At 39.2% G+C, this 20,394-nt stretch overlaps 1 protein-coding gene across 8 annotated transcripts in view; it reads right to left on the bottom strand.

The window, feature by feature from the left end:
* The window catches only part of TRAK1 (trafficking kinesin protein 1), a 103,499-nt gene that overhangs the window by 21,030 nt on the left and 62,075 nt on the right, over positions 1–20,394 (bottom strand). For all 8 annotated transcript variants that reach the window (XM_042044259.1, XM_042044260.1, XM_042044263.1 and 5 more), the window contains 10 exons: positions 18,480–18,556; positions 15,208–15,324; positions 9,525–9,625; positions 8,614–8,722; positions 6,766–6,844; positions 6,242–6,372; positions 5,667–5,741; positions 4,305–4,442; positions 2,644–2,720; positions 371–607 (listed from right to left, as the gene is read on the bottom strand). In XM_042044259.1, coding sequence (XP_041900193.1) covers positions 371–607; positions 2,644–2,720; positions 4,305–4,442; positions 5,667–5,741; positions 6,242–6,372; positions 6,766–6,844; positions 8,614–8,722; positions 9,525–9,625; positions 15,208–15,324; positions 18,480–18,530 — 1,115 coding nt within the window. In that variant the 5' untranslated portion in view covers positions 18,531–18,556. The remainder of the gene's footprint in view (positions 1–370; positions 608–2,643; positions 2,721–4,304; positions 4,443–5,666; positions 5,742–6,241; positions 6,373–6,765; positions 6,845–8,613; positions 8,723–9,524; positions 9,626–15,207; positions 15,325–18,479; positions 18,557–20,394) is intronic.

Genomic DNA, 20,394 nt, shown 5'->3' with positions numbered 1-20,394 from the left:
TTTAGTTTTAGGATCAAAAAAGTTAACTGTAGCTGCATCTGGGATCAGAACTTCCTGGAATTTATGTAAAATGGTGAAAATACAATTCTTTTTAAGTGTTGACCCACAAAAACAAAGAGTGGTTTTACATCATCTGGTGATGTTGCATCTTAGAACAGGTCTGAGGCGCAGACACTGATTCACAGAACTTTCTAAAAGCTTTCCTTTCTAAATAAACTTGAGTGCTCAAAAACTGTAAGCACAAAATAAATTTTGAAGGTGTATGCCACTGTGGCAACTGCACTACCTAAGACAAGAGGAGGAAAATAGAAACACTTTGCCTTTATGTCAGAAACAAAGCGAACACAAATTCCAGTGCTACAGTACTGACCCATTGTCCGAGGACTCTGTCTCTAAGATGATGCTATTGGTCTTGTTGTCTATCACAATGTTAGAGATGTCTCCCCCATAGAAACTGGAACGTGGAGTGCTGACACAACTAGAAATGACTGAGTTCATAGCAGAGGACTGGTTGGAGCCTGGGATATTCATTGGTGACGGAGTCATGGATCTCTGCTTGACAACTTGATTGACATTTCTCACCGTCTCAAAGACTCGCTTCTGATGACTGTAAAACACATATGCAGTTAATAATCACACAGTAACTTCTTACCCTGAGAAAGAACAGAGAAACAGGTAACAGCTTAGTAACAGCTCTTCCTATTCACAGCTCAACCAAACACCTTGGTTTTATGTATAGTTCTGTAAAGCAGTATGCATAGGGTCCCATACTAGTTCAGTCTGGATATTACATTCAATCCATCACCATAATTCTTCCATCACCCTAGAAGAATTTTGCCACAACATTTGACAATTATGTGCAAGGACCCTTTCAAATATTAAAAAAAAAAAAATAAGTGAAAGAGCATTTCAGTACATCAGTTAAAAGTGCCATAAAGCCATTAGGTAAAAATGAGTTCTTAAAAAACAGAATTGAGCTCCCTTCAACTCTTAACTATAAACTGGCTAATCCATTTTAAAAGAGAGTTTGAATTTACTCTCCTGAGTATCTCCATGCAAGCAAGTCTTGTGTCTTTTATCTTTGAAACCAATTTCCAACCCTCTTAAATAGTACTTAAAAAAAAAAAAAAAAAAAGGAAAAAAATCCCAGAAATATAATGGACCAAGACTTGAGAGAGAGCATGTCAAGGCTGGAAACCTAATTTTTGACCTACTTCTCCAGTTCACTCTTTATCAACATTGACCTTATACCATAACAAATACTGTCCACCTGCTTCAAGATTGACATCAGATGACACTTCAGCAGAAATTTCTTGACAAAATAAAATTACCCTACATCATGCTACAAAAGTGCCATCGCTGCTTTGTTTTACAGTTCAACATGGGCTGAACACAAGAACAGCACATTCCTTCTGTCTGAAAGGTAACACTGCCAAGCTGTAACAGTGACAGCATGACTTAGGCTATTTAATGTCATTCAAATTTCTTTCCTTCTGTCATGGGTGATCAACAGTTGCACCCTTTGTTTGTAGGCTCCAAGTCTATACATGTATGTCTTTAAGAGGCTGAATCTAAGAGAATTTATCAATAAAAAGTCCCATGGAGCTTGCAGTTACCACTGCACAAATAAATAAAACCAAGAAAAGTCATGGAACTGAAAAAAAATTGTCCTCTGCTGGTACAGACAAAGTAAATGAGACATTCTAAAGAAATTAAACTAGCTTTAAGTTAGACTACACTGGAAGGATGAAAGGATCCTATGGGGTTTAAGCATGCTCACAACTTTCTGACCTTACATTTTTCTAATCAACATTTCACTCTGTCAAAGCCTCATTTACAGTTCTTGACTCAGGCACAGAAAAGGTCAGTGTATGCGTCAGGCATTTTGTAAAAGCAATTAGGTTTCTGGGAACTGCCTACTGTACCCTTCCTGACTGTCCTGTTTTGTAAACTCTGTTTCTGTAACAGACCCTGTAAACTGGATTAACTTACTTCAAATTAAACAATCCATGCTTTGTACAAATCTGTGAGATAAACCTATTGAAGTACACGTGGAACTGGCATCAGCGAGGCCATTTCTGCCAAGCTGTATCTATCTATAGCTTTGGGGCTGTCGCAAGCACTTAACTTGTTTCAAACTACTCTCTTGTTTAATTCAACAGAACTTCAGCTCAGGCATAATGGGCATCACACTGAGTACCCAACCATTCCAAATCCCTTTCTGCCCTGATGTTCTTCCTGTAAAAATTGGATTAGATCAATAGTTACCTGGTAACTTATGTTATAAAACTCACCAAGAGAAAACCCACTAACTTGAACTCCTCCCCTAACTGGTTACCGAAGAAACATAGCATGGTAAAACACAAAAAACCAAACCTTTTCTCGTTCTCAGCATCCAGGAAAAAAGTTTTTAAGACAAGGCAAAGCCTATGTATAGGTGTTTTCTTTTGGCAGTTTTAGCAGAAAATAGAAACACCCCAATAACTAGACAGTTTATCTTCCTTTCTCTCTATCATTCACACTCTGAAAGAAATATTCCTTTTTAAATCTCTAGCTCAGCTATTTCCTGTTTTTTCTTTTCTCATCAAATAATTAACTTCAGATATAACCAATCAATTAGGAACCAATTCTTTTCAGTCGTACGCCAAGTCAGGAGAGTCAGGTTCATCTAAATGCAGCTCTTTCCTCATTGACCCTTCTATCTCTGCTGCCAAAGAATCCTGTTAAAGATAAGCAAAAAAGAGAAACAAATAGCATAGTATTAAGAAGTTGGCATGACAGAAAATAGTAAATTACTTATACAAAATAATAAGTAATAAAGAGTACACCTAGAAGAAAAAGGAAGGTTTAAAAATGAAAAACTAGCGGAAAACTAATGTAGAATTTAAAGCACTGACAAAATATGGCTTAGTTTCACTTTTCCATAGTATGTACCATCTGATATTACGTAATATCTGCCAAAGAACCATAAGAGAATATTGTAGGCAACAACACGATCCACCTTCCCAGACTGAATTCTACACTCAGCAACACTCGCCTTTCATGTATGAAGCTTTGCCCTCTATGTTTTCATTTAAAATAAACATAAAACTCACAGCATTATCCACCCATCCACAAAAATGACATGATTCTTGGCATAAAGCACTATATACTTCCCCCATAAGTTTAGAGGTAACAGGCCATCAATTTTCCGTGGCTGGTCACTAAGTTTTACTGCTGGGTGCAGGGTCTAAGTATCAAACAATAACAAACCTGAATGATCTTTTGTCCCATGATTCAACATTTGAAAATTTTCACACAAAACACATAAACCTATCTCAGCACAAGCATACTTTTTACAGCTTTCAACTGTATTTGTGCAAGCACAACTTGTATTATTAAACATCTGCACTTTAAATTGGCCTGTGTTCAGTCTCAGAAGGGAACACAAAAAAGCAAGCTAAGCTTTTGCTGGCAATTTACTTCTTGTGAGCACAAATAAAATGCGTTCTTCCCCAGCAGTGAGACAAGACAAGGCAGGCCAGATTTTGCTGCTTGATTACATTGATGTATTGCAAAAGAAACCACTGATACCATTGCCTTCAGGAGTAATCTAACTACTCTAGAGATACACATGCAAGCAGAGCAAGTCACTGGACACATTCTTATCCATTCTTTTTTTCTCATTTCATTGAGGGTACTGCATATTTCCTGGGCTTTAAATGTCATAATCACATGAAATCAGCTAAACAAAGTTGGTAACACCAGTGAAACCAGCGTAATTTGTTGCCATAATACAGATTAGCAACTAACATTCTTTTAATGAACCACTGAATTTTCAGTCACCATAGAACAAGAAGGTCTGTTTAACCCTGTTCAAGTACTCAAGAACTAGAATGTACATATTGTAAGTGACTAGAATGATGCCATGCCTGGAAAACATAGTTATGTTATTAGGAAGTTATATGTCCAAGGATATTGAAGAAAAGCAGGAAGCTCCTAATGAAGATCAGCCACTGCAGTACAGGAGATGCTTAACCAAGATGTACAGAACTGTGTAACAACCTGTTAATACTACCCAGGATTCACAGCATAAGCACAGCCAGCTGCAGGTTGGACCTAATGCTGCAGCAGAGCTGCACAGCACCACTGTTGCAGAACCAGGTATGCAAAACTGAACACTCAGGTGTCCTGTAACACTGCACAAATACACATTTCATCTGTGCTTATGCCAGACCTGGCATCCTATCCCTGAAGCTGTAAGTCAGATGCAAACACGCTTCCTTTGTGTGGTTTATGCAGGTTTTTCCCTTAAATCTGCTTACCATAGGGAAGAGACCAAGGGAGTGGTACCGACGTGATATAGCATTTGGCATTGTCTTGTTCCTAAGGTTTTTCAGCTCTTCTTGAGCCTCATGAAGCATTTCCATGCACTCTGCATACTTGTCTTCCAGCTCTCGCAACTGTAACATCGAGAAAACAGTCCAAGACCTTATGGCTGCACTATTACCATAAAAATCCTGCTAATTCTTTTAATACTGGTAAGCAGTAATAGTGTAGGGAAGAATATCCCACTTTAAAGAAACAGATCTCCAACAATTGAGTATCACTGGAGAATCATTAATAACATAGATTAGTAATGGGAAGGCAGGCAGGGTAAGACACAAAATGCAGAAGGAACTGTTTGCTCCATTTCCTTCCCTACGTATCTACGTGAAGCCACCGTCAAGCAGAAGATACAGAGCTAAAAAAGCATCATTAGTCTGATCAGGTTTAGTGCCTAATCACTTCCATGATGACCACAGGGGCAAACACCGTGGGCTGAGGACAAGCCATTCCACTATGGTCCAAAGGACTTAGGAATTTTAAAGCCAGGACTTTCATGCATACATACGTATACACACATAGCTTTCAACAGTCTAAAACCATGACTTATTTTTAGTTTTCCCAGGAAACACATCTTATGTAATCACTCTGTCTACAGATGTCTGTGTACCCTCACAGCTTTTGGGTTCATCAGCCACTTCAACTCAGTTTGGCAAAGGGGCAGCAGCCTGAAACACCACATTCCTACAAGTTTCATAAAAATCAGCTATTTGGTTCAGAAAAAAAGATCCTGTTCATTTTCTTTCATAAGAAAGTACTAGAGAAGCATGAGCCCAATCTTTGTTGAGCACCACAGGTACAAAAGGTCCACCCACAGGAAAAGCTTCTTTGGCCATTCTCATTTTCATCATCAAGTAGTGCAAGTGCAAGACACATCCTAAAGGGATCAAGCTCTATTCATTCTATCTTGTCCATTTTTTTCATGTGAATGTAGCACCTGTAAGACAACCAGAAATACTGGACCGCCTTATGTTTATTCACTGAACAAACAGAGCACAAATGAGCTCTTCCATGTTATCTCACTAGTCAAAATAGGCTGAAATTACCAGCCTAGAGAAGTCAACCTCTAAAGGGGTTCCTATACAGCCAATAACCCTCTGTGTTTCAAAATGTGTGTCATTTGAAGGAGCAGAGAACAGAAAAGAAAAGGTTTTGAACTCTACTAGGAACACAAATGTTCCTTCATTCCATAGAAATAGGCAAAACTATTTAAGACTTCTGATCCAGCTCAGATCAGAGAGGCAAACTGAACAGTCACTGACTTGCTACTGAGTTACTGTATCACTAAGTAATGTACTCACCTCTGCTGTGAGCTGTCTCTGGGCATCTTTAGCTGCTCCCAGATGCTGGACAAGTTCCTCATTTTCAACTGCACACTAAAATATGCCAAAAAATGTTAGAAATACTGCAGTGTTTTGTCCTGTGATATTTTATCCTATACTACAGGTAAGAAGGAACATTCCAACTCTTCTCACCTCTCCTCTGCAGAAATGTTAATCTACACATTACTTTAAAAACATCTAAAATGCTTACACAAAAACACACAGCATCAGAATGCACCTTCCCAAATGAACCCCCAAACAAGTGTGTGCCCACTTGCACTGACATTCTTGTCTCATTGACATCACTCAGAGCAGAATTTTAAATCTAATATTTAAAATAATTTTAACTATTGCATTTGATAAACCATATATGCATCTTTTAATAAATTGATGCTTTCTAGTCAAGTATACTACATATTAAACACCAAACAAGGTCACCCACATAAGGAGAGTGGAATATTTCCTTTGGGCTCTAGTACAGAGAGGATTTTATCTTGTCCTTCAGTTACAATAGTAGCAACCAACAACAGTAGTCTCTCAACTGGATTGCTTACAGCTTTTGCCTTTTTCTGCAGATCGACTATCTGAGAGAGAAGATGAGTGATTTCTTCTTGCTGCCGGGCAGCATCCTCAGTTTTCTTTGCTAACTCTTCGGAGATATTGGCAATCTGGATGTTTGCATCCCCTTTAAGATAAGTGATTACAATTAACATCACAAACCCAAAATCAGAAAAGTAAGCATAAATATGTTCTCTTGGAACATCACTTGCTTCAGCAGAATCTTACCCCAATACACAGTATGGTATTTTTGAAAAACACAGTAGGACACAAAACCAGAAAGGCACCAAGTGCTCATGCTGCAAAGGAGATTGAACATTTTCAAAGCAAAACTATTTTTAAATGAGAAAGATTTAGCTTTCAGCCAGCATTTTCTGCAGTGAAATTTCAGCCAGGAATTCTCTCCTCATAACGATTTATAAAAGGAAAGTAAGTACCAGAGAAAAACATGACTGTCTGATCTGTTCTGGTTTTTTTTTACTGAACTATCTCAAATAAATGTAAAGAAGTAGGGACATACTTAGCTCTTTTACACAGTCATTGACAAGTTGTTGTTCCTTCTCTTCATAAGTAATTGTTTCAGTCTTCAGCTGACAGGCCTGTTCAAGAAATCCACATCAAATATGCTACATTAGCACATTTGTTCTTTGCCAGTCTGTTGCTGCACTTCCATCTGCTTCAGAAAGACAAGCTATTCTAATCACTCCTTCAGGAAGACAGTGAGAAACCACAGTTTTTGCCTGCCCTCCCACATGTTCTGGAAAAAGAGGCCAGGTGAACATTCAGCAGACACATTACTGTATGGAGAAATTTGCATCATTGTCACCATACCCCCACTAGATGTCACTTGTGTATTTTGCACTAAAAGTAAAAAGAAAAAGGCTTGGACATACAAAAGGTTAGCATGCAAAGCCTGATCTGTCACCTGAACAAAGCTAGGTATCATCAAAAACTAAATAAATGCTTGGTTTAAATAACTGAATTAAACATTCAAGTATTTAAAAAACATGCTATTCGATACTATTTGAAAAGTTCTGGCACTGTAACCATACATCCCACAAAAAACCTTAGTGCTACCTCCTTCCCTGCTTTGTCTTTTCCACTCTGACTCTGGGAGTGCCAAGAGCAGCATGGCTGGCACCACCTCAGTGGGTCTCAGGTGGTAATCTATTCCCCATGCTGGGGGCATGCACAGACACCCACAGACTGCATCTGTAGAGAACTGCACAACTCACAGGTTTCAGATTTGGCTTCATCCTGTGCCTTGCTGGCACAGACTGAATCTCCCTGGATGGGAAGACAGTGCTGCATGGGGTTTCCTACCAGCTCCTGATGCAGTGGCTCTCTCAGTTCTAACTCCATGTTCATTATTCTCAGACCATCTACTGTTCGTCTTCCTTGTGAACTTCTCAGTTAAGAGTACAGCAGTCTCCATTATCTGGTGTCTTGTGCAAAGGTGTGGCACTACCTATTTACAATGGTCATAACACTCTGTTTTCATACATTCATTCTTAGACCAAAAGTACCTCCTCTGCTACACTCATGTTACATGTTTGCAAAGTGGTAACATGCTCCCAAGGTTTAAAAGTTGGATTAAACACATAAAATTATTTACTTCATATTCAATTATTAAACTTTTAAAAACTGTCATCTGTGAAACAAACAGAATAATATCAGAAATAAAAAAGAAGAAAAATACATTCAATTTAAAATATTAACTGCCTGACTTGAAACTCAAAATGAAGAAATACAATGCAAATTCAGGCTAGCAATTATTATTTTGACAAACATTGAACTGGTATTAGAGAGAACATGCCAGCCTACAAACTTCAGATCTGCAGCTCAAGTCACACTTATCTGCCAGCCCTTTAAAACCTGTTTCAAAGTGCAATCCTGGACTCCAAAATCTGCCCATGCTCCTGCACATTCTTACTGCACAAAAATTTCTTTGCATGCAGCTTCATCTGGGAAGAATTTCTTCACAGAAAGGGTGATTAGACACTGGAACGGGCTGCCCAGGGAGGTGGTGGAGTCACCATCCCCGGAGGTGTTCAAGAAAGGACTGGACATGGCACCGAGGGCTCTGATTTAGTTGATAAGGTATTGATGGGTCAAAGGTTGGCCTCAATGACCTTAGAGGTCTTTTCCAACCTAACCAATTCTGTGATTCTACGTAGCTTCCACACTTCAGCCTTTCCTTCGTTAAGAAAGATAAAGGATGGTCATTAAACAACTATAGAGAGACCTCTGTTACATGTGGAATCACACTCTTAGTTAGACTCTCAACTTTTAATACAAGCTTCTCAATAATTTGTTCTGGCCCTTAGATGAACAACTATAGTAAGCAAAACAAAGGGAGCAATTTCACCTCAGATCTAAGGACAACATTTTCCTCTTCAAGGTCCTTGAGTTTCTTTTGAAGAGAGTCCAAATGAAAGTAGTTCTGGACGGAGGAAGAAGATTCATTCCTCTTCAGCCTTGTACGAGAAAGCGACAATTTTAATTTATTTTTACGTGTATTATGGCCAATCTCACAGAAGCACAGACTGAACACAGGCCTCAGAAGCAAACAGAGCTACATGAAATACAGCTTATTCCTGACAATACTTTTGGGCAGCAATAAATCTGCAGTGAATTTCAAAAGAGAACATTTAAAAAAATTTTTTTGTTATTCCACACATTTCCTATGGAAAACTTATTCAGCCAAGGCTATGAGAAAAGAAACCACCTTACTACAGGGAGCAGTCCAATAGCTCCTGATTAATGCTGCACATGCTTCATCAGAATGCAGCAATAACTCTGCAAGGGCAGACAGCCCCTCAGAGCCTGCAATGCTGTTCAGCCAGCTAACTGCCTGGAACCCACACTGTAAGCCATGCTTTATTTCTTTCCCTCAGCTTGGAATTTTTCCATAGTGCCTTCAGGTCCTTCAAGCACAAAGGTTACTCACGTAGCATGTCCTAGCACAGCATGCAAATGTATGTGGTGTACTGGGCTACTGTCAGTGAGACCCACGGCTGCCTCACCTCAACAGTGACCCAGTTCCTCTCAAAGTTGCAGCACTGTGTCAGCAGCCTCCCTATGTACTCTCCCCCTCCTGGCTCTTGTTAGCACCTGGATAGCCAGCTGGCTCAATGCAAATCCTTCCAGCTGGAGCCTTGCACCAAGTTCTGAGTCCCATTTATAGTTCCAGCCAATTCAGGGGTAATTTTACCACTTTTCAAAGCTATTAAATTGTCCAACAGATGCTGGTTCAACGTTGTAGATTGATTAACTCACGGGGTGGAACAGACGGACTCCGGTTCGCTTTCTTCGGCAGCACTGGTATAGAACTGGAGCAGTTCATCCTTCATGGACAGCTCATGCCGCAACTGAGAAACCTACACAAGGAAAGAGCTCACAGATCAGTAGGCTGATTTTCCAGACACATTCCTAAGCAAACTCACCATAAATTAGCTCGCTATTCACCCTGCAGGCATCATCTTCACACAAAATCAAGAGCCCAAGACTGAAACAGACCAGAACCACTTCTTTTCTTTCTTAGAAAGAAGGAAAAGTGTACCTTCTAAATTAGCCACTAAATGTTTTTTTACATGTCCAAAAATGCAATTTCACTGCTATTAGACGTGTTTCTTTTTCACCTTCTTTATGATGAGCAATCCTGATTCACTGTTGCATTAGTCTAGATTCACAAGCACAGTAATGGATATATTGCAATGATACGGGCAAGAAATCATGTGGCACAATCAAGGCAAACATTGCTTTTATCCATTTTGTGTGATGACTGTCACCATCTGGCTTGAATGCATACCGTGCAGGCCTCAGATGCAGGCATTTCTTCCTCTCCAAGAGATTTTACATAAAATTACTGAAATGCTTGTGTAGCAAGGTTGCAATTGCAACTCAAGTGCCTGTTGAGCTGCGGAACACCACCACACAGTGGGAGACTGCTGTTCTGAGGCTGTTCCAACAGTGGAGGCTGCAGTCAGCTTCCAGGTTTTTTTAGCTCTGGTAAAGTGATTTGTGGGATTCCTGTACTTAGTACACACATACATCAAAAATGAGCAAAACATCAAAATTGGGTGATTAAGATTCCCTGTAACTGTGAGCTCCACAAACATAATCTTTGTTACTTTATATTGCTATTCTCCAAGAAAAGGGTTAAAAGCCAATTAGACAGTAGCATGTACACCACTTCACAGCTGTGATTTAAGATGCCAGTAGCAAAAGATTAATTTTTATTTGCCTTGCACGACTATAGATAGCACAACTGATCGGACACATCCATTCCCTTCCACTTGCACTGCAAGGCTTGGCCCTCAGTTTGCACTTTCCCATGTGAAAAATGCACAGCATACTTCTTTATATTAAACTTCTGCTTTTCACAGTGTAAGCATACTTTTCTTTGTAGATATTATTGGAAAAAAACCCAGAGAATATCAATGACATAGATTTCAACTCCATTTTCATCGAAGAAAAAAGCAGACACAACCCAAAAAAGCACTTGAATTGTGCAGAAATTTGAAGCAAACAAGGTCATTTACTTAACTAAGACTATTCTGCATAATGAGAAGTGCTAAGGCACCAAGTCCTCCTGAGACATGGGTTTTAAATAGCAAGGGGAAAAAAAACTATCCCCATTCAACCACATTTTCAAAAACTGTTAAACAAAATTTGTGTATTAAGTCTTGGAGGCTTGCTTTCTCCATTTCAGGAGAACAAAAATTCTGAACCAAAAATAACAATTTACTTCCCTTCAGCACACTCAGCCTCTTTAAGTAGCAAGGATTCAGATACTGCCTGTGGGTGGACACTAGATCATCTCCAGCTCTTGCTACTGTGTTTTTTTCCTATGAATTAAAAAGACTGAGGATACTATTTCTACTGCCATTTCCCAGCATTCCAATCCTCCGAAAGAGGGTGAATAGTCAGAAAGGTTGACTTTTAATGGAGCAGAACCTGAAACAATAGGCACAAACTGAAACATGAGTGGTTCCTCCTTAACATCAGGTGCAACTTTTTAATTGTGAGGGTAACTGAGCACTGGCACAGGTTGCCCAGAGACTTTGTGTGGTCTCCATCCTTGGAGATAGTCAAACACTGTCTGGACATGGTCCTTGGCATGAAGGGGGCCCTGCCTGAGAAGAGGGTTTGGACAAGATGACCTCCAGAGCTCACTTCCAATCTCGATCAGGCGGTGAAACTCACTACAGTAACTTCCAGCAACACCTCCCTCCCTCTGATGCAGCATTTTGTGGCGTGTTAACCTAAGCACCCACCGGCTGAGCACACAGTCTGCCCCACAATCCCTATAGGATGAAGGAGAGACTCAGAAGCTCAAGAGCAAGAAAAATCTCACGGGCTGAGACAGTTTAATAAGTGAAGCAAAGTTCCCCATGCAAGCAAAGCAAAATAAGGAATTTATTCACTTTCTTCTATCAGCAGCTGCATGTTCAGCCACTTACTGGAAATTGGGACCTTGGCACACAGAACTGTCATTTGTGAAGACAAACACCATAACGATGAATGTCCCAGATTCTTTCTCCTTTTCCTGACTTTCTGTTGTTGAACATAACAACATATGGTATAGAACATCCCTTTGGTCAGTTTGAGGCAGCTACCAGAGCTGCGCACCCTCCCAGCATCTTGTGCAGATGGTGGACAGAGTGAAGAAGGGAAAAAAAAAAACCCCAAAAAAAGGGTGGGGAGGTTCGGAGGGGCATGAGGGAAAAAGAAAAGAGCCTGGTAGATGCTGTGCAAGCACTGCTCAGCAGCAGCCAAAACACTGTTTTTATCAACACTAATTTAGTCACAAATCCAAAGCACAGCACCAGGTAGGCTGGTGAAGAGTATTACCTGCATCCCAGACAGACCCAGAACACATTTTCATACTGCAAAACACTGGACTTGTTTTACGAATAGAAATAGCCTGTTCTACATTTTCACAAGCCACTGCAACATGTGCCCTCCGGAGCAAACACTGCCACATTACTGCTGCACAATCTTGGTATTGTTACCAAGCAATAGAGACTGAGCCCTTGCTGCACATGGGACAAGGCCCATGGTGATAGCTCATTTCTTCAGGCTTTTAATTCCCTTCGCTGGCCTGATAGCTTCATTCAGCTTCGGAACTACCTCATGAAATAGCTGCACCTGTCTTAAAAATAATTTAAGTAAAAGATAAAAGTATCCTCACGCAGAGAACAACAGTTTAAAGACTTGGGACCTAACTCACAGGATCAATCCTTACTGAATCTGGAACAACTGTTTCAAGAGTAGAGCTGATTTGTTTTCCTGACTGACAGCAACTAAGTGCTTAACAGGCTGGAATTACTCAAAAGGAAGACACCCTTTTCCTCTGTATGTAAGTAGCATGCATGCAAGTACCAAGTCAAAGAGCATTTCTGTCTTTCCAACATTACTTTCTACTCCTAATAGACCAAAAGCAGTGTTCCCTTTTTTAAGCTACCATTCCAGATTATAATTCAGCTTCTTCCTTTCTTCTCACTTTACACAGGACAAAAATCAAACCCGGACTTTGAAACCTGCTATCATCAAAACACAAACTCTGACAGGTGACCTGGAACTCGAGTAACAGGTCTAGAGGGCTGTATTACCCGGATGTTAACACAGGTTTGAGGTTGTGTTATTTGAGGACTGACACTGTCTTGGAAGTGCTGCCATTTCAGCCTCAGAAACATAGGACAAAATATGTAGAGGAAAAAGAAGCAGGAACTGGGAAATTTAGAAAGATTAGGAGAAGCTAATCTAGTAAGGTACTCCATTCCAAATACAATTCACATTGTGCAGATTTACGGTTTACATTTCTTTGATACTGAGCTCTAATTTCAAAGGAGACAATATTAAAGTGTAGGTAGCACCATCCCAGAGAAAAGGAACATGGAGCTGCAGCATTCTTACAGAACAGTAGATAGACACACTGTACCTGGGAACTACACTCTGCTGCTGAAAAGGCAGACACCCATCTCTGCAACCAAAATACTTTACAATTAAGAAAGTTTCCTCAGTATAATGTTTATGCTTCTAGAATATAATACTGAAACAGTAAGCTGAGACTGAAATGTCTGTGCACACGCTACAGTGCTTGCTTCAGTCCACTCATCTTTTGTTCCCTAGTGCACTACAGCAAAAATCTCGGTTACATCAGTTTTTACTGAACATAATCACAGCCCCTTCTTAAACTAAGCAGCACCTAAGAACTCAAAAGACAAACCCAAGAATCTGATGCGTTTTGCACAGGTCTTTATTACTTTGACATGTCCCTGTCAATGTGGCATGTTACCAGCACACAGGAAAACCTCAGCCTGCTTAATGGGAGGGACAGAAGGTTTTGTCATGACAAAGGTCAAAGAGATATAAAGCTAAATTATCCATGCCATAACACATACACCAATAAAACCTTAATTTTATACCACACACCAGAAAAAATGTGTCCCTGTATTACAGAAAACTCCTATCTCCCTGACAAACAATTTTTAGACAATTTTTACAGAACTTTAGAAATACCAAATAAATTCTTTTCTCTTATCTCTTGCCTTTAAAGACAGTTGTCTTAGTTACTGTTCTGTTCAAATATTCAAAATTCAGTTTTAATAGAAAATCTGCAACCTACTGAAGACAGATTTTCAATACACAAAAGTGTCATGACTTTAAATTCTGATGAGCTCTGCCTCAAAAGCATCGGTTTCTGAAGGAGTCAAAATAACAGTGTGAAAGAGGGCTGTTGACAGAACATATGGCCCAACATTCCAAGCCACCTGGTAAGAGGCTTATTTCTGGTGGCACTTTTCCTAATGCTGCTCCTCAGTCCCACTAAATAAAAACAGACGTGGACAGAGGCAGCTTGTCTCTGTCCTCCACCTTCCTCCAGCAAATTTTCCACTCTGGATGGATGATATGAATGCACAGTCCTACTCAGTCACCTTGCACATACCTAGTACATGTCATACTGACCAATACAAGAATAAATTGGTCTGCCTCATGATGGGACTTGGGCAGCAAGCAACAGCACTCCTTTGGGACAGAAGAGAACTAGTTTTCCATGCCAAAAAGGGTAGGCCACGTCAAAGGATATTATTTCATCATGTGTGCTCCACCATCATTTATCACACACGAGCAATCACTCCATCTGCAGTTTATCCTCCAGCCCATCTCAGGGCTATAACGCAACATCTCACACCCCCGAGCAGTGTTAATTATGAACCATTTCTGAAATTTTTAATCTACTGTGGTTCATTGTTCTCCTGCTCTCTGTCTTGCTCAAAACCACATATGGATGAGACTCAAAATCCAAGGTCACTGTCCCAGAACAGAAGCAACAACATTTGCTCCTAGCTCAGTTATTAGAGTTGGAGTTTAGTGACAGTTGTACTTCTAGATAAAGAGCTCTTTTAAAGCACAGGTGCTACTTGAAATGATATATGCTTTCTGGTGTGTTTTACTGATCACACCAATGTGTGCATATCCTGGGCTGCATCAAGAGAGGCATGGCTAACAGGTCGAGAGAAGTGATGCTCCTCCTCTACTGTACTCTGGTGAGCACCCATCTCTGGGGTCCTCAGGACAAGATAGACATGGACCTGTTCAAGCAGGTCCAGAGGAGGGCCACAAAAATATTCCTTCTCCTATAAGGGAAGGCTGAGAATGTTGGGGTTGTTCGGCATGGAGAAGATAATGCTCTGGGGAGACCTTATTGCAGACTTTCAGTTACTTCAATGGGGTTTATAAGGATGATGGAGACAGACTTTTTAGCAAGGACTGTTGTGATAGGACAAGGGGTAATAGTTTTAAACCAAAGGAGAGCAGATTTAGACTAGATATAAGGAAGAAATTTTTATCAGTGAGGGTGGTCAGACACTGGAGCAGGCTGCCCACAGCCAAATGTATGGACAAGAACAGAAAATTCCCCCCATCATACAGCATTCAGGCATAAAAATCTTACCTCTTCTCTGATATGTTCTACTTGCTCCTCCAGGAAATCATTTCTTTCTGTCAGTGATTTATTCTTTTTTAACAGCGACTGGCCAATCCGAGCAGCTAATTCTAAGTCCCGTTCTTTCTGTGAAGCATTAAGAATAGAAAGCTAATTTCAATTTTTTTTTTTTTTTAATCACCAAAGGATCAGAGGGAGGGTAAAATTGCCATGAAAGGGAAGGACCAAACACTTCAACAATAAAATGGCTTTTTCCTTCTGTGAAGGTTTATTTGGGGTTTTTTGCTAATTTTCCTTTTCTACTCTTGAATATGTTAAAACAGCATTATTCAGAAAAGACTGACCCTCTCTCAAAGCATTCTTCAGTTTCCACTTGCTCCACCTAGAAATAAAAGGCAGTAATCTATGCAGGAGTAGAAGCCAGTTCCACCACAATGAATGTTCAGCTCCTATATTTGTGTATGCCAACCACTAGTGCTTTCGTACAAAAACTGTTTCCTTTTTGCAGATGCCCCAACCTACATTAAGTAGCCACTCTCATGTCATGCCCAGCCACTTCTTCTCTCTCCTCTATGAGCACAGTACTGGAAATCACCTGTCTTGACAGTTCACCACAGGTACCGATAAAACCTAGAAGCTTATCCTGTTGATGACATGTACATATGGATGTCTCAGCCTTGCAGAAGCTAGATACATGGGATTGTGATCTGCCTGGGAGAGGATGATAAACTGTGTAGAATTTTGCACTATTCATTAGGCATTTCTATTTATCATTTTCTTATTTCACTACTAGGTTTTTTAAATAGTGGTAAAATGGTGCTGTGGTTAACCCCCTAACGTAACCCTTAGTTCAACACCATTTGAGGAAGAATTTTCTTCCTGTCACTGAAAATACTGTTTGGGGCTTACTTACTGCCCCTAACTACCATCCAGATTTTATGACTAGATGCTACCTTATGTCATGCCTATGTTAGTGACAAAGCTTACAAAATCTACAGCTACTGCTCACACGGATTTGAAGTCAATGAATTTGAAGGAAGACACTTTCATAATGGAAAAAAAAAAAAGTTATATAATAACCAGTAAATAAAAAGAGAGGTTATTGATCACTGCTGTATCCGCAAATAGCGTTTTCCAAATGGTTTCTGAAGGTCAGACTTATATTTGCATTAAAAGCTACTGGCATTATCTAGCCATAAAATCTTTACGTAATCTTTTGTACAATCTTTCAGAAAAATAGGTCCCACAAAGTTATCCACAATACGTTTGGTTTATATTTTAAGCCAAGTTATTGTTCAGTAATTTGGCTCACTTAATAAATACTGAGTGGAAAAAATATATTGCTGGGGTTTTGACCCTACAGAGGAGGAGCTATCTAGCAGCAATGTTTTTTAACTTCCAATTTGAGGAATGTGCATGTCCAGGCTCTTCAAATAACCTCCCCAGGCTTCCTATGCAATTTTTAGCTATCCAGCTCTGTATCTCGGTTTGGGGACAAGCCTCTCTCTTACTCACACAATGAGAAAGAACTGATTTATTACAGCAGTGTGTAAAAAAATAATACTGAGAAGCAGGACACATTTACACTATTACTAGAAAAAGACGAGAAAGCAGATTCATGAAGAAATCTGCTCCTATTCTTACCACATACCCAGGCAGGCCTGGTGCCACTCCCTTTCCTTAGTTTCAGGGCAACAGACACAGACTTCTGAAATTTCTGCACACATGCTGTTTCAAGATTTTCTCTTGCCTATCTTCCCAAATGCTGCACCTTTCACTCTATCAACTTTTTAATGCAAGCACCTGAAGCTTGCAAACATGAAGGACAGACAAGGGATAGCTTTTGTTTTTTCTCTCACTTGTATGTGTGAAAGCAACAGGAGTTAAATTCTGCAAATGGATGCAATCTCTTGTGTTAATCATCATCTGGAGAACTGAGAAACATGCTGTAAGTGCACCTATCCCTACAAACAGAGTAATTTCATTGGAAATGATGGTCAAATCAAACAAAAGTATTTGTTTTACTAAAATTTGACATATTATACACTCCCATATTTTTCCCTTGCCAACATCCAGACAGGAAAGTGCGTAAAAAGCTTTAAGACATTGGCTCAAGCAAGTCCTTCAAGCACTGCTCCTGTGTGATGCCTGGATCTAGAGACGTTTGGCTACAGAGACTAAGGGGAGGAAACAGTTTGGCAGAATGCTGCCATCATTACTGGAAGGAGCCATTGAACAAATGCAGTAAATCTCAGCCAAACAACTACAAGTTGATGAATTATTCCGGAAGTCTTTTGGGTAAAGCAGCAGTTTTAACAAGTACTTCATACAGAGGTGTTTGAATGGGTTTGGCTCAAAGCATAAAATTAAGACTGTACTGAACTGAGGGGTATCAAGAACAGGTGGGAGATGTGAGCATTCATTCCCATGCTTGTTTCCTTGCAGAATTAGAGGAATACAGACCACCCAATTGGCTGGAAAGACCCCATTTTCGACACTGCTATTGCAATAAGCAAGCAATTGAGTATAAAGGATTAAATTGCAGTCAGCCATGAACTAATACAATTTTAACAGTTTTCACCTAAAGAATTACTCATATGCACTCTATGGAAAATCATTGCTCAAATTTACTGCAGAAAACCAGCTAATTTAAGTCAAAAAATGTATCATGGTATTTATTGAACATAAGCATTGTACTGTGACAGTTGCTTTTTGACATTTCTTGAGTGCTAAGGATTACAAGAATATCAATTTTAATAATAATGGTATTAAAACCCCACAAAAAACCAAATCAACCAAACATAAGGAAAAGAAGAAAAGACGACAAATGGAGTACTACATATTTTCTAATTTTTTGTCTATGTACTTCTCTGGAAAGAAATTATCTGAGAAAATTATTATGAATACACATCTGTGAACTTTTTTTATAATTTTCTGAAGAGAATATATCCATCAATAACGATACTCCTAGTTTTACATGTACTGTAAAAATATGTGTCATTTTAATGTGATTCCTCCTCCTCATTTATTAAGGCAAACATTTGGCCAAGAGCAACTTACATGGCCTCAACTGGAAAATAAGCAGAAGTCATAAATCCATTTGACTGAGGGTAAACAAATGATCTTTACTTAGAAAGAATATTTACTTTACCAATGAGATAAAGTGTACATTCCTCCCTGCTGGAGGACAATCTACCAACAATGTTTAGTAGTGGTACCATGTAATTTCAGTACTGTTTTCTCATACTGTGTATGGGTCCTTAAACAGAGGTAATACTTGCCTCTTCAAGAAGACGTGTTACAGCATCTATGTCATTGTATGTTTTAGTCATCTGGCCCACTCTTTCAGCACATAAAACTGCAAAGAAATAAAGCAAAACATTAATCAGACAGGCAGTACTACTGGGGGAGGATCACAGAATATTCTGAGCTCGAAAACACCCACAAGGATCGCTGAAGTGCAACTCCCATCCTTTGCAAGAAATATCTTTCTAATTTAGGCATGCATAAGTTTTCATCTTAAAAACCACTTATGTCAACCTCTGGGTAAGCACATCAAGAGCTAAAAACTCAAAACAAAACAACGAAGAAACAAAACTCACCCCCCCCTCCCCAAACCTGCCCTCAAAAAAAAAAAAAATCCAATATACTATTATATATGATATACTGGGAATACAAATGCTCCTCTTCTAATGAGCACTTGCTTTTGTCAGTGGCAGAACAAACTTAAAATGTTAAAATTTTCTTCTCTGAAGATGAATGTATTGAGTTTACTAAAAAAAAAAAACAAAAAACCAGGAAGTCAGAACAGATATTCTTAGATACATAATTAGGATTCCATCGTGTCACCTACTCATTGTATGACATGCAGTAGCATTACTACATGAATAAGCAACTCCAATACTGCTAGGGGCACTGCTCATCAGAAAGACACTGTCATATTAAGTCGATAAGAACTGGGTTTTATGGTAGAAGACAGCAAAGTAAGTACAAAACACATGCAAAATAAGAAATGGCTCTTGTAATACCCAGGCCACACCACAGTGACCACAGTATCACTCATACAAATATTTACTTAGACTGGTTGAGATGATTAATCACTAAGGTGGAACCAGGAGTTTTATCAGACTGAAGAAAGTATTCAAAAGTTCAGTCTACCACCATAGGTAATCCTTTAAGAAGCTACACTGACTTATCTAGAAGTCAACAAATTTTCTAAAAATTCACCAACAGTCACAGGAAACAACAGCACTTTCTATTCTACCCTTCTGTTCTTTTTATTTTTAACTATACCTTTTCCTCAAACCCTGTAATTCTGGAAAAAAGGACTGTTAATGAAATTCAGGGGATCATATGGACTATGAGTTATCAGGCTGTTGTAGGCTGAACTGTTCTTCAGGGGATTTACCCTTGGCAATGTCAGTTAAGGCTCCGTCTGGCAGATAAGCTAATGTTGTTCTAGTGCACACTAAGGCGGGGGAAGAGACAGATCAGGCCTAATAGGATTTAAATAGTGAGGAGAAAAAAAGAGCAGAACTGTACAGTAACATTAGCAGGAGACAGTTTGTCACACTACGGAAACAACACTACCTAATTCATAAATATACAAATTGCATACATATAAATATAGAGCTGCTCACCACTAAGGCACATTGATAATACATCAAATGCAACAGTACTTAAATATCTATTGAAATGTTGGAGGACATTTTTCCTTACCTAACCATCAGAAAATTGCTTAAACTATGGCAAGAAATTAATTTTCTTCATTTATTTTCCTGTTTCTCTAATTCTACTTTTGCGGATCACATCCTAAAAGAATGTATAATATTTATTGACATGAGTAGTGCCAGTGAACTCCAAAGAATGCTATACAAAAGTATTCAAAATATAATTGCATTTATCCAAATAGCAAGTCTGAAAGTGGTAAAAGTAAAAGGTTTATGCTTCAAAGTAATAACCTGACAAACACAACATACCAGTAGAAAGAATAACTCTACCACTGCAGAAGTAAAAATACAGTACATCTGTAAACTACAAGCTATATCACTCAAAAGCAGACTAATCAGGATTCCACAAAAAAAATGCAGTAACTTGCAGAAAGCATTGGCTAGAGTTGAAAAAGGGGTTAAACAGAAGTTTTCCATACAAACTTCACATAAAGACAGAAGGTGTAATGTTCAGAAGACTATTCAT

This window comes from Corvus kubaryi, unplaced genomic scaffold, assembly GCF_017639235.1.
Source record: "Corvus kubaryi isolate FWS band 111438036 unplaced genomic scaffold, C.kubaryi_AGA036_p1.0 37398, whole genome shotgun sequence".
Classification (NCBI taxonomy): domain Eukaryota; kingdom Metazoa; phylum Chordata; class Aves; order Passeriformes; family Corvidae; genus Corvus; species Corvus kubaryi.
This window is presented reverse-complemented; position numbering and strand designations above follow the sequence as displayed.